The 15,638-nt window shown below is 39.0% G+C and overlaps 1 protein-coding gene across 1 annotated transcript in view; it reads left to right on the top strand.

Moving 5' to 3' along the window:
* Nucleotides 1-15,638, top strand: part of DGKB (diacylglycerol kinase beta) — a 1,145,939-nt gene that overhangs the window by 1,108,170 nt on the left and 22,131 nt on the right. Inside the window, exon 32 of the mRNA XM_055589891.1 lies at nucleotides 2,755-2,815. Within this exon, the coding sequence (XP_055445866.1) occupies nucleotides 2,755-2,815 (61 nt within the window). The remainder of the gene's footprint in view (nucleotides 1-2,754; nucleotides 2,816-15,638) is intronic.

The raw sequence follows: 15,638 nt of genomic DNA, 5'->3' as shown, positions 1-15,638 counted from the left end.
ATTTCATTTTTAATTGACTGGTTTGATCTCCTTGCAGTCCATGGGACTCTCAAGAGTCTTCTCCAATACCATATTTCAAAAGCATCAATTCTTCAGTGCTCAACCTTCTTTATGGTCCAACGCTCATCCATGCATGACTACTGGAAAAAACAAACCTTTGACTATACAGACCGTTGCTGGCGGAGTCATATCTCTGCTTTTCAATATGCTGTTTAGGTTTGTCATAGCTTTTCTTCCAAGAAGCAGGCATCTTAATTTCATGGCTGCAGTCATTGTCTGCAGTGATGTTGGAGCCCAGGAAAATAAAGTCTGTCACTGTTTCCATTTTTCCCCATCTATTTGCCATGAAATAATGGGATTGGATGCCATGATCTTCGTTATTTGAATGTTGAGTTTTAAACCAGCTTTTTCACCATGCTCTTTAATCTTCATCAAGGAGTCCTTTAGTTCCTCTTTGCTTTCTGCCATTAGGGTGGTGTCATCTGTATATCTGAGATTATTGATATTTCTTCTGGCAATCTTGATTCCAGCTTGTGCTTCATCCAGCCCAGCATTTCACATGATATACTCTGTATAGAAGTTGAATAAGCAGGGTGACAATATACAACCTTGACATACTCCTTTCCCAGTTTGAAACCAGTCTGTTGTTCCATGTCCAAGTCTAACTGTTGCTTCTTGACCTGCATATAGGTTTCTCGGAAGGCAGGTCAGGTGGTCTGGTATTCCCGTCTCTTGAAGAATTTTCCACAGTTTGTTGTGATCCACACAGTCAAAGGCTTTAGTGTAGTCAATGAAGCAGATGTTTTTCTGGAATTCTCTTGGTTTTCCTATGAACAACAGATGTTGGTAATTTGATCTCTGGTTCTTCTGCCTTTTCTAAGTCCAGCTTATATATCTGGAAGTTCTCGGTTCATATACTGCTGAAGCCTAGCTTGAAGGATTTTGAGCATTACGTTGCTAACATGAAATGAGTGTAATTGTGCTGTAGTTTGAACATTCTTTAGCATTGCCCTTCTTTGAGATTTAAATGAAAACTGACTTTTTCCAGTCCTGTGGTCACTGCTGAGTTTTCCAAATTTGCTGAGATATTGAGTGAAGCACTTTCACAGCATTATCTTTTAGGATTTGAAATAGCTCAGCTGGAATTCCATCACCTTCACTAGCTTTGTTCATAGTAATGCTTCCTAAGGCCCACTTGATGTTACAGTCTAGGATATCAGGCTCTAGGTGAGTGACTACATCATTGTGATTATCCGAGTCATTAAGACCTTTCTTATATAGTTCTTCTGTGTATTTGTACCACCTCTTCTTAATGTCTCCTGGTTCTATTAGGGCCAGACTGTTTCTGTCCTTTATTACACCCATCTTTGCATGAAATGTTCCCTTGATATCTCTAATTTTCTTGAAGAGATCTCTAGTCTTCTATTGTTTTCCTCTATTTCTTTTCATTGTTCACTTAAGAAGGCTTTTTCACCTCTCCTTGCTATTCTTTGGAACTCTGCATTCAGAGGGGTATATCTTTCTCTTTCTCCTTTGCCTTTTGCTTCTCTTCTTTTCTAAGCTATTGGTAAAATCTTCTAAGACAACTGCTTTGCCTTCTTGCTTTCCCCCCCCCCCCCTACTTTGGGATGATTTTGGTCACTGACTCCTATACAGTAGTACAAACTTTCAACCATAGTTCTTCAGGCACTCTAACAGATCTAATCCCTTGAATATATTTGTTACTTCCACTATATAATCATAAAGGATTTTCTATAGGTCATACCTGAAGGGCCTACGGGTTTTCCCTAAACCCTGAATTTTGCAAAGAGGAGCTCATGATCTGAGCCACAGTCAGTGCCCGGTCTTGTTTTTACTGACTGTATAGAGCTTCTCCATCTTCAACTGGAAAGAATATAATCAGTCTGATTTTGGTATTGACCATATGGTGATATACATATGTAGAGTCATCTTTTGTGTTGTTGAAAGGGTTAGCCCTTGGCAAAACTCTGTTAGGCCTTGCTCTACCTCATTTTGTACTCCAAGGACAAACGTGCCTGTTACTCTAGGTATCTCTTGACTTTCTACTTTTGCATTCCAGTCACCTATGATGAAAAGGACATCTCTTTTTGGTGTTAGTTCTAGAAGGTCTTATATGTCTTCTTAGAACCACTTAGCTTCAGCTTCTTCAGCATTAGTGTTTGGGGCATAGACTTGGATTAGTGTAATGTTGAATGGTTTGCCTTGGAAACAAACCAAGTAATTTGGATTGTGTCATTAACTATACACCCTACATTTGTCTTTTGTTATCCAGAATTTTTTGTGTATATCATCACATTTACCAGGAAGCACTTAACATATTTGTAACTAAGGTACAGGGTATTCATTGATAGTCAAGGTTTGTGCTCAGTCATATCCAGCTGTTTGTGATCTCATGGATTGTAGCCCACCAGTCTCCTCTGTCCATGTGATTCTCCATGCAAGAATACTGGAGTAGGCCACCACCTTCTCCTCCAGGGAAATCTTCCCGGCCCAAGGATTGAACCTGCATCTCCTGAATTGGCAGGCAAATTCTTCACCATCGATACTCCTGGGGAGCCCAAGTCAAGAGCTGAAGTTCCTTTTATAAAAGATAACTTGCGAACAGAGCCCAGCTTTTACCATATTTGCATTCCCTGGTCTCACCATTTTATATGGGACATATAGTCTGCTGTATAAAGTATTTCTGTGCTAGACTTGGATTGTTTTTTTGTTTTTTTTTTTTTTTTTCTCCAGGACCAGCAAGTCTCTGCCAATGCAGATTGATGGGGAACCATGGATGCAGACCCCATGCACTGTGAGTACCGAGTAATTAAAATGCTATGTCACTTTCCTGTTTGCTTCCCAGATATTATATCCTGCCATAGCTAAATAATCATATACTCCTATAAGTAAATAATTATAATACCTAAGCTTTGGACTTATCACCAAGTGCCTTTTTTTGTTTTGTGTTTTGTTCTTTATATGACAGAGCCATTGCATTCAGGTTTTAGGCAATATATGCCTTTGGCAATGATTTAAGAGTTGAATGCTTATGTTAGCCAAAGTGTAATCTTTAGATACCATAGTTATCTATATATAACCACATATAACCACAGTTATAAACTGTGAAACTAAACAAATTTGTTAAGGTTTCTCTTAACCTTTCTTGTAATTATTTCCAAATACCTTATAGGAAAAATATTTATGGGACCTTCAGACATGATTCTTCCTAAATGTATTACTCATCTCTTCTTTGCCTCCAATTGGAATTTGAGGGCTTCCTCATCTATAGAAAGACTCCATTATAGTGAGTCTTTATGTGAGATATTATTTAATTCAGACATTTAGACCTCGCTAAATTTCATTTTTATAGTGAATATTACATTTCAATAATATGTTAGGTGCTAATCTTGGCACTAAAAATAGAACTCTGATCACATAATAAAACATTGGAGTAATAAGAACATGAAATAGAATGTATTCAATAATATAATTGTCCTCAAGGAACTTACATTCTGATAATAGGAGATTAAGTAAATTAATAAATCAATAAATATAGAGAAACATGCATAATATAACTTTTTATTACAAGAGGTATGAAATATGATGAAGAGGAACTAAAGATGGAGTATGAAAAAGACTACTTCAGGTAAATGTGTCTGGATCCTTCTTTTTCAAATAAGGATCCAAAAGCTCAGTGTGTTCAACAGTAAGAGGGATGGTGTGACCAAAGTTTTAGATGTGGGGTGAGAGTGTAAGAGGCAAAGTAGAAAAGATGGGCAGGAGACAGAGTAGAAAAAAAATGATGGTGAACAATTAACATCCGATTCAGAGTACAATAGGAAGCTGCTGAAGGCTTTACACATCATCTGATTTGCATTTTTAAAGTTCACCTTAACTGCTCTGTGGAAAATGGATTGTATTGAGTAGCAACTGGGACATAGGGTTCAACAAAGCGCTCTGAGCTTGGACAGCAATAGTGGCTAGGAAGTGGGTGGATTTGAGGTACATTCTGGGGGTGAAAGAGGGAGAATTTGTTAATGAGTTCCCTTGGGATGAGGGATAGGAATGAGGGAAGGAGATGGAGGTAGCTGCCATCTGAGAATGACAGTACCCTTTACTCTGCAGTTAAGACTGGGAGGGAAAGGGTGTGAGGAGTGACAAGGTAGGTCTCATTGTTTAGTTGCCCAGCCTGTCGGACTCTTGACGACTCCATGGACTGTGGCCTGCCAGGCTCCTCTGTCCCTGGAATTTCCCAGGCAAGAATACTGGAGTGGGTTGCCATTCCATTCTCCAGGGAATCTTCTCGACCCAGCAATCAAACCCGCATCTCCTCCATTGGCAGGCGATTCTTTACCTCTGAACCACCAAGGAAGCCCCAAGTTAGGTCTTAATCTTAGATTAATACAAGCATTGTGCTAATGTGCTGGTGTTTCATGGTTATAGGTGAGTGTTGTGTTGGGTTTTTTTTTTTTTAGAGAAATAATTGACATACAACATTACTTATTAAATATTCACACAAACTCTAAATAATGGATATCACCATTTTTCAGAGGGAGAAAACAGTGTCCTTAGAAGGTCACATAACTTACTCAAGGTCAGATATGTAGCACATATGGAACTCTAACCAAGGACTCTTTGATCATTCATTAATCACTAATTTTTGGCTACCAATTCCAGAAGCACAGGTTAGCATATAATATGGGAGTTTGGGGTTTTACCTTTCCATTGGTTTGGCTCTAAAGCATTTGGCTCATCAGTCTTTGGTATAACACATAAATATGACTTTCTGTTTACTCCTGGCATATTTCTTGTAGGTAATTGGACCCGAGTGTGTGGAATCTACTAATTCTATAATAATGATGTAAGACAAACTTGTCAAAAAGTCTTTCGAGGATGGCAATTTCTTATGCCTTCTCATATCTCCTGTTCCTCCTTTTACCAGCATGTGTATATTTACATCCTATTTCTTATTCTTCACTCTCCCAATGACCTTTACACCTTTACACTCACATGTATATTAAAGGTCCTGTTACTATTGTTGCCAGTGGTGGTAGTGATACACCGATTGCAGAGATCGGGATGGTGGTGGTCATGGTGGTGGTCATGGTGGAGCCTGCGGTGATGGTAGTTTGATGATGTTGGTGCGAGTGGGGATGGCGGCCAGTGGTGGTCAAGATGAACTGGCAGAGGTGCTATCAGTGTGGGTGGTGCTCGTGGTCGTGATGCAGGATGGTAGTGGCAGTGGTAGTAGCAGTATTCTTGTTTTAATGAAAGGTCACTGGTCTTCAGTCTGGGTCACAAAAGAATAAATGAAGGACAGTGAAACCAAACAGCTTCCATGAGTACCCTGCATTGTTTTGGACTCTTCTCAGAGAGAAGGGAGATTTAGTCCCTGTGCCATGTCTTAAATCAAGAAAGATTAATGGCAACAGTAATATCTAACATTTATTAAGCTTGTAGTTTGTGCCACTTGACCTGTATTGACACATTGAATTCTCACAGAAAGCATATAATAAGCTTCATTTTATGGGTAAAACAGCTGAGGCAGACACAGGTTAGTTTGCCTGATTCCACACATGGTAAGTGGCAGAGTAGAAGCTAAAATGCTATTAGCCTGGCTCTACTGTCCATCTCCTTCATGGCTGCTACCCACCCTGGCTCTCCACCTGAGAGGGCCCCAGGCCATTCCTGCGGCCTGCCACGCTAGAGCATGACCTTTGCTATTAATAAATCACCTCTGCCTCTCCCCAGCCAACAGATGAAGTCTGTTATCTATTAAAATCTAATTAATATTTTATAATACTTGTAGCATATTTCACACAAGCTTTTCTAATGACTCTTTTGTTAACTTTTGTCTCAAACAATAACAAGATATTCATTTCAGCTATTAATTACCATGATCTAAACAATGGTTAAATTAGTAACAGGTTTTATATAATGTCTACTTCAGTTTTCTCTCTGTGTAATTTCTCTTATTCATTTAAGACATTTGTTGCAGTCTACACAGTGGGCCAAGAACTGTACTAGACTATGGCTCATTATTGTTATTTCACATTCTGGCATACCCTCTTTTTCCTAGAACGACATGAAAATCTGAACTTTAAATTTCATTTTAACTGTAGAGAATATTTAGTATTCATAGCATTGGTATGGTTGGACCAAAGAGTGTTCTTTGCTTCACTTGAATAACGCATTGTTCCTCTTACAGAACATCAAAATGATAGAATGTTCAAATTCTTTGCTGAATTTAAATATCCATAAGCTGATACTCAATTTATGAAGGGATTGCTCTAGATATAATTTTAGAGCATAGCAGAAGTTCTGCTTTTCTGTAAGCGAAATATTTAAAATAGAAAAGCAAGTGACAAATAGGTCTTGATTCTTAAATCAATGAACACTTTTTAAAAACCAGAGTAATACAAATTCTGGAGATGGATGTGGTGATGGTCGCCCAATAGCATGAATGTACTTAGTGCAATTGAACTATATATTTTAAAATTATTACAGTGGTGAACTCTACATTACATATGTTGTACCACATTAAAAAAAAAAAGCAACTGGAAAAAAATTAAGGTGATATTCACTTGCAGATTTTACCAATTCTAAGTTCAACTATCAGGTCGGTGGGGGTGGGGGGCAGAAAGCAAGAGTTTAAAGCTATCTCTTCAAATGTATGTTTTGCAATTATTTTTATGATTATCAACTTACTATAAAGTAGTTAACAGAAACTTGTTAGTTATGCCTGTGTTCAGTTTTGTAAGAGTCAATGAGTTAATGAAGAATAGATTTTAACCGTTTAACAATTGTTGTTCAGTCGCCAAATCGTGTCAGACTCCTTGCGACCCCATGGACTGCAGCATGCCAGACTTCCCTGTCCCTTACCACCTCCCGGAGTTTGTCCAGGTTCATGTCTGTCGAATCAGTGATGCCATCCAACCATCTAATCTTCTGTTGCATAAGCATGACAAAGACACAGTTGATTCTAGAAGACATTATGTTGAAGCAGTTCATGAAGAGCCTTTCTTCAGGGTGGAGTCTAGAACTTAACTATGCTTCCCTTCCTATCTTCTTCCTTCCCAGTTCTTCTCTCTGAGGACTTGGAATATACTGACTTTGTTGTCAATATGTTCTCATTGTGGGAAGGAAAAAAAAGAATAGTTTCAATAGGAGAGAAGGGAGAGTAGTAATGTATGAGAGGTCATGCCCTAGGTCAGATTTCATATTGGATCTGCACACCTAGCCCTCCCACCCCAATTTATTACAAGTGTTGGGTGCCTAATTTAAGTTTCATTAAGTGAGGAGCAACCACACTAAGCCTTAAATTCAAAGTAACCAAAATGGACTCTTCATGCACCTTCTTCCGTCTCCTCCCCACCCACTAATAATGACTTTTCCTTAAGTTCCTGAATTCCTATCCTTCCTTTCACCATATTGAGCTAGTGGCGCTCAGTGTTTTTTTCCTAAGCTAGAAATATGAGAGTCATCCTATACTTCTCTTCACACCCTAAAATTCAGTATCTGTGCACACTTGATCAAGTGTCACATTTCTGGGTCTTTTCTTTTAATCCCTACCACAATTGTCCTGGATTTGGCCCATTTCATGTCTCTCTCTCTCATCAGTCTTTCCCCCTCTCCATTTTTTTTTTTTTATATTTAAATCCATCCTTAACTTTTCTACCAAAATGATCACTATAAAATACTAATCTCACCCCGGCACTCTTCTAATTAAAACATTTAATTACTTTCTATCTGATAAAGTATAATTTGAATCAAGCTTCCTGTTTCATTGCAATCATCAATTACTTCTTTTTGATATTTTCATATACTTTGCTTTTGCCCAAATAAACTTTTCTTCGTCTTCAGTTGAATTACACAACTTGTCTTTTGAGACTCGTTTCATGCTTCCATTCTTCCTTTTTTGAATATCACCCCTCCCTTCATTCCATCTCATCTCTGATCCCTACTAGTCTAAAAACTCAGCCCCAGTGCTTTATGGCTTTATCAAAGAGCTACCTATGTTAAATTGAAATCATTGGGTTTTTGACTAGCTTCTTGGTAGACATAAGCTCACTGAGGTCCAGCTCTATGATTTTGGTCACCTCTCTACCTCCAGAGAATAACACTGTGCCTCACACATCATTAGCTGCCAACACCATGCGTATTTTGAGTTTGTGTTCCTTAACTAATTCTTGGAGAAGTATAACAATTTTAAAAAATGCTTTCTACTAAATCTTTCACTGAACATAATATAGGTTGGCTAGCAATTCATTCTCATATTTTTCATATATGCTGCTGCTGCTGCTAAGTCACTTCAGTCGTGTCCGACTCTGTGCGACCCCAGAGACAGCAGCCCACCAGGCTCCCCCATCCCTGGGATTCTCCAGGCAAGAACACTGGAGTGGGTTGCCATTTCCTTCTCCAATGCATTAAAGTGAAAAGTGAAGTCGCTCAGTCGTGTCCGACTCTTTGTGACCCCATGGACTGCAGCCTACCAGGCTCCTCCATCCATGGGATTTTCCAGGCAAGAGTACTGGAGTGGGGTGCCATTGCCTCCTCCATTTTTCATATATACATACATGTAAAAGCTGGTAGGCTGCAGTCCATGGAGTCCCAAAGAGTCAGACATGACTGAGCGACTTCACTTTCACTTTTCACTTTCATGCACTGGAGAAGGAAATGGCAACCCACTCCAGTGTTCTTGCCTGGAGAATCCCAGGGACGGGGAGCCTGGCAAGCTGCTGTCTATGGGGTCGCACAGAGTCAGACACAACTGAAGTGACTTAGCAGCAGCAGCAAAAGTTATTTTAAGTTATCTTTATTCATTACATTCTCAAAGCAAAGAATTTTGAATGTACCAGGAAGAAATATTTTCTTAACCTTAAAAGATTTAATCTGTTTCCTGATATAAGACAATTAAATTTCTTGGGCCACTTCCTTCTGTATTATCAATTATGTATTCATTTTACACATTGTATAGGATGCATTCTGTTAATATGTTGAAATATTAATAGTCATATGTGAATTATTACTTGTGTTACTTTTATGAAAAGTGATGCCAAAGAGGTGGTAATGCAGTATCACTCTGGGCGCTTTGTGTATGATTAATTCAGAAAGGATGCCTGAAACTTTCTTCCATGTGGTAGAGGATGGGAAGGAAGTCAGGAACACATCATGAAGTAAATGGTGAAATGACCACAGGTGAAATATGAAGGTGATAGCTGAAGTCAAGGCAACTTCTAGTGAAGGCGTTTACAAGTGTTTTGGTCCTGTTTTGCCTATTTTAAATACACTCCTTTGTATGATGATTCTCAGGACTCTGACCCACTTGCCCAATCTCAGCCTCTAATATTAAATACCTTCAACACTCAACTCAGCCCTGACTCGGTAGTCAGGTAATCCCTGCCAAGCCTGGTAGTCTTGCTGCATGATCCCTAGTATTTGTGTGACACATACTTGCTCACTGAGTGCCCATGGACCAACTCCCTCCTCAGTCCCCATTTCCACTGTGTGGGCCATTCTGTAAGATGCTGTTTTCTGGCTTGCATGCCAGTTTCCTTCTCTGGCTCTAGCATCTAATTGATTCAGACATTGGCTAGTTGCCTAGCCTTTGCCTGCCCCCTCTCTTAGGAAGGTTGGATCTTTTCCCTACAGCTCTAACCACTGAAGTTACTTGGCATTTGTCTTCATTTTGACACTTGTTTTTGTAAAGAGAATATATTCAGAACAGTTTTAAAATGCAAACTCTTTAAAGGAGAAACAGAATTTCGGGGCCTATTAAATTTTATTGATGTGCTTGTTGTAATTATTTAAAATAATCATAATTTTAAAGTGTTATTTTATCTGAAACCATTTGCTGAAATACAAATTAATCTCAGGACATTAAGAAAGAAAGCACAAATTTTATAAATGTATGATTTTCCAGTTCCAGGAATTTAGTGATATGTAGATGAAGGCTAATTGAATTTCAAAATATTTAGATGTCATTAAGATGTTTGGAAGAAACCATAGTAATACTGTTTAACATTATTTAGCATCATTTACCAGTTTCTGTCCTGTATACTTGTATTTTTATTTGATCCTCAAAACAACCCTAAGAAGTCAGTAAAGTTATTGTAACTCCTATGTGCATGCTCAGTCATGTCCAACTCTTTGCAGCCCCATGGACCGTAGCCCAACAGGCTTCTCTGTCCATGGAATTTTCCAGGCAAGAATACTGAAATAGGTTGCCATTTCCTACTCCCGAGGATCTTCTTGACCTGGGGATCAAACCCATGTCTCCTGCACCTTTTATATTGGCAGGAGGCTTCTTTACCGGTACACCACCTGGGAAACCATACCATATCATAAATTAAACAATTAAAACCCTGAAACAGATGAGCCAACCACTTTGTTCAAGGCCACACAATTAGAGGTAGTCAGGGGGTTCTAAAGCTTTTTCCCTTAATTATGAGGTTTAGCCGCCTCACTCAGTTGCTTGTATTACTGGTCAATTACAACTTATCATTTATAACAGAATTCAGTTCTTTTTCACCTTGTTTACATTTTCCTCTTTATTTAATACATTATTTTTTGCTTCCCAGTGTAGCCAAAGCCATCCATCTGATTGCCAGAATTACAACTGAGCAACATAATTATGATCATCCAACTTCCTGATCTCAAAGTTCGTTGCCTCTTCATTTCTTACAGCATAGAGTTCAGTGTCCTTGTCACGTCATTAAATCATTCTCCCAAGGCTTCCATCTGCCAACTATACTTCATCAGGACCACTCTCCAAAGGCTTTCTATTCATACTGCTTAATTATGTACCTAAAATCTCCATCCCTTATTCTGTGGTTTAGAAATAGACACATTCTTCTTGTCTTCAAGCATGCTCACAGGGAATCTAGTTTCTTCTAGCAGTTCTCTAGGACTCATTTAATCTTTCCTATGGTTTATTATTTTGCCTGAATTAATTATCCTGTGCTGTTGGGATATGTATATTTTTATATGTTACTTTAAAATCTTTCTGGAAAGCAATAGAATATAAATGCACATATACCAAAAATAAAATAAGATCTCTTCCTTCAATGGCAAGCTTAGCATCATTTTCCTCATGAAACCTTTTAAACTCCGTATCTATCTGAAGTAAACTGATTCTTTGCACTCCTGTGACTCTCTATTGATATTTTCTATTGATATTGTCCAGCTCTTCTGACTTAATTGTAAACATTTTATGATTTCACCTTTACTTTCTCCTCATACCTGACTTACATAATATGGTTTCTGATGCAAAGTCCATATTTGAATTATTGCTCTGCAATATGTAATGCATCATTTTTCCAAGGCTGCTTTCAAGAATTTTTTTTTCTTTGTCTTGACTCTTCAGTGTTTTGATGAGTCTGGTCATGGATTTCTTTGAACTTATTCTTGTTTTGGTTTCTCTGAACTTCATGAATCTGCAGGTTTATGTCTTTGGCCACATTGGGAAGTTTTCAATCATTATTTCTTCAAATATTGACTTAAGCCCATAGTCTTTCTCCTTTCCTTCTAAACCCTGATGACATGTTTTAGATATTTATATAGTATCTCAATATCTGAGTCTTAGTTAATTTTTTCCTTCCTTTTTGTTCTTTCTATTCTTCATACTAGATAATATCTATTCACCTATATTCAAGCTCACTGACTTTTTCCTCCCTTATCTCCATGCTGTTCTTGAGCCCATGCAGTTAACTTTTATTTTGGTCATTGATATTTTTTCTGTTGTAAAATTCAGTTATCTATGTTAGGCTTCATAAGGTCAAATCTATGCATATACTCCTCAGGGGAAAACTCAGGGGATCATATACAACTTTAAGAGATAATCTTTTTGAGGCCCTCTCCACTCCAGGATCTCCCTAATGGTTTTTGACTCCCAGGGCTCCTCTGATTATAAATACAAGGCTTTCGTTTCTTTGCATTGCCATGTACTTCTTCATACAGTTCCTGCCTCCAGAGCCCTGTAGTAAGGGGACAAAGTGAGAAAAAATCAGTAGGTATCTGCCCATGATTTGAGGATCCTAGTTTCATGGACCAGGGAGAGCATCACTGGAGCTGTAGGTACCTGCCATTGCTATGGAATTCCCAGGTGACTGGGGTAGGAGAGATTGAGGCGGCGAGGGCAGGGGCGAAATGAAGCAAGATACCTCTCTCACCCTCTCTGACCTCTCCCGACAGGTCATTCATTTCCTACCCCTTGAACCAGAAACACAGGGATTTTCGATGGAGCTCTCCATCTGTACTTGTTGTACAGTTGCAAGTGTTAAGCCACATTTAACTCCAGACTGGTAAATATAAGAAGGGAGGAAAAAAACAGGAAGATGTCACTGGTTCAGGGACACTCCCTGCTCTGGTTTCCTTCCCCAGTCTACCTACTGTCGCTTGCTTCTCAGCAGTCCATACTGAGCTGTGCCGTGCGTTCTGTGCAGGGTTTGTAGTTGCCTTCAGTGGGACAGTCATGGAACATGCTTCTTTTTTGACTAGAACGGAAAACACCACCACTCTCCTTAGATTTTGTATTTGGCTGTATTGAGCTCTGCATGAATAGTCCCCATAAAATTGGTATATTATTAGCCAGAAATACCTATCTGCCAACTTCAGATTTCACAGTATATTCCCCACTTACATGTATTTTATAAAAATTCTAAATAAATCTCAGCTCAGTTCAGTCACTCAGTCGTGTCCGACTCCTCGCAACCCCAGGAATTGCAGCACGCCAGGCCTCCATCCATCACCAACTCCCGGAGTTCTCTCAGACTCACATCATCGAGTCAGTGATGCCATCCAGCCATCTCATCCTCTGTTGTCCCCTTCTCCTCCTGCCCCCAATCCCTCCCAGCATCAGAGTCTTTTCCAATGAGTCAACTCTTTGCATGAGGTGGCCAAAGTACTGGAGTTTCAGCTTCAGCATCATTCCTTCCAAAGAAATCCCAGGGCTGATCTCCTTCAGAATGGACTGGTTGGATCTCCTTGTAGTCCAAGGGACTCTCAAGAGTCTTCTCCAACACCACAGTTCAAAAGCATCAATTCTTCGGCACTCAGCCTTCTTCACAGTCCAACTCTCACATCCATACATGACCACTGGAAAAACCATAGCCTTGACTAGATGGACCTTTGTCGGCAAAGTAATGTCTCTGCTTTTCAATATGCTATCTAGGTTGGTCATAAATCGCAGAAATGCTCTAAGCCTTGAATCATAAATCTTGTTCTTTATGAGAAAACTTCCTCAATTTTCTTCCATTCCTGTGTCCTGCATTTAAGCAGAGATCACATTTACCTTGTCACTTGAGTAAAAGTAATTGACCAAAAAGACAGATTTTCAACCCTCCTATACAAATAAAGGTAAGTTTTAGGTATTTGTCTAGACAGTAATGATGTGGATGACCATATGAGGGTTTTTTTTTTTTTTTTTAGATTACTTCATGTGTAGGTAAACATGTTTTATAGACTGTTGCAAGTAAGTTATGTGATTTTATGGGAGGGTTTTAGACTGTGGCAGTGAGGTTAGGTGAATGTTCGAGGTCATGAAGTAAAGAATTATAAAACTGGGGCTATTTCTAACTTATTTTTTCTAGTCTCATCATGAGTTCATTGGGCTTATTTGCCTAAGGATGAAAGTTCAAAGAGGAGAAAATACAAGGCCTCTGAAATTTTTGTAATGCACAGTAGTGGGTAAAGGAGCTCAGGTGTAGACAAAGAGCCAGGCGGTGAGATTTTCTCCGGCATCTTCTGACCACTGCAAACCAAGCAGAGGGCACCTACATAGAGAAGCAAATTGCATAGTTTTAAGGAGAGAGATTGTTTTAATGGCCCTTTCAGCCCACTTGTAAAGTTGAATATCATGAAAATCCTTTCTGCTTGGGGATACCATTTAAATGAAAATTTCATGTGATATTATATTAGAAAATACAATACTATCAGATGGATTGTTTTTGTTCAGTTGCTAAGTCATGTCTGACTCTTTGTGACCCCATGGACTGCCAGGCTCCTCTGTTCTCTGCTGTCTCCCGGCGTTTACTCAAACTCATGTCCTTTGAGTGGGTGAGGCTATACAGCCATCTCTTCCTTTGCCACGTTCTTCTCCTTTTGCCTTCAGTTTTTTCCAGCATCAGGGTCTTTTCCAATGAGTCGGCTCTTCTTGTCAACTGACCAAAGTATTGGAGCTTCAGTATCACTCCTTCCAATGAATATCCAGGGTTGATTTCCTTTAGAAGTGTCTGGTTTGATATCCTTACTGTCCAAGGGGCTCTCAAGAGTCTTCTGCAACACCACAGTTCAAAAGCATAGATTCTTCAGTACTTAGCCTTTTTTATGGTCCAACTCTCACATCCATATATGACTACTGGAAAAACCATAGCTTTGACTAGACGAACCTTTGTTGGCAAAGTGATATCTCTACTTTTTAATATTCTGTCTAGGTCTGTCATAGCTTTCCTTCCAAGGAGCAAGCGTCTTTTAATTTCATGGCTCTAGTCACCATCTGCAGTGATGTTGGAGCCAAAAAATATCAAGTCTGTCACTGTTTCCACTGTTTCCCCATCTATTTGCCATGAAGTAAAGAGACTGGATGCCATGATCTGCATTTTTTGAATGTTGAGTTTTAAGCCAGCTTTTTCACTCTCCTCTTTCACCTTCATCAAGAGGCTGTTTAGTTCCTCTTCGGTCTCTGCCATTAGAGTGGTGTCATCTGCATATCTGCAGTTGTTGATATTTCTCCTGGCAATCTTGACTCCAGCTTGTAAGTTGTCTAGCCCAACATTTCACATGATATACTATGCATAGAAGTTGAATAAGCATGGTGACAATATACAGCTTTGACATACTCCTTTCCCAGTTTGGATTCTAACTGTTGTTTCTTGACCTGCATACAGGTTTCTCAGGAGGCAGGTAAGATGGTCTGTTGCTTCTATCTTTTTAAGAATTTTCCAGTTTGTTGTGGTCCACACAGTCAAAGGCTTTAGTATAGATGCCTTTCTGGAATTCCCTTGCTTTCTCCAAGATTCAGTAGATGTTGGCAATTTGATCTCTAATTCCTGTGCCTTTCCTAAACTCAACTTGTACATCTGGAAGTTCTTGGTTCATGTATTGCTAAGGCCTAGCTTGAAGGATTTTGAGCATAACCTTGCTAGCATGTGCAATGAGTACAATTGTATGGTAGTTTGAACATTCTTTGGCATTGTCTTTCTTTGATATTGGATAACTTGTTTCCATTGTTTATGTGCTTATACCTCTCTCTTGATTACCAAAGATATAATAAATATTTTTAAAGACAAATCATGGCCAGAAGAGTGTTTCCTGACAAGAAGCTACTAAAGTCTAAATATAAACAGTCCATGAAAAGATTTATGGGGAGAATGGGGCAAATTTGAGAAACTGGCATCCATAACTAAGTCCACTTCTCTAGCCCATTAGCAGAAATTCAAAGCAGTCTGAGGTTAAAAATATTTTTCATTCCTTGAAAATAGTGTTTTATGTTATTTTCATAAGGAGGGAAGGAGAAAGTTGCTTAGAAATAGTATAGCAAAATACCTGTATCCCAATAGGTAGAAAACAGAAATAAAAACCAGAATCTGGGGTCTCATATTTGTTGTATTGGTAACCTCTGGACTTCAGAGAATTAC

This window comes from Bubalus kerabau, chromosome 8 (genome assembly GCF_029407905.1).
Source record: "Bubalus kerabau isolate K-KA32 ecotype Philippines breed swamp buffalo chromosome 8, PCC_UOA_SB_1v2, whole genome shotgun sequence".
In the NCBI taxonomy this organism is placed as follows: Eukaryota; Metazoa; Chordata; class Mammalia; order Artiodactyla; family Bovidae; genus Bubalus; species Bubalus kerabau.
This window is presented reverse-complemented; position numbering and strand designations above follow the sequence as displayed.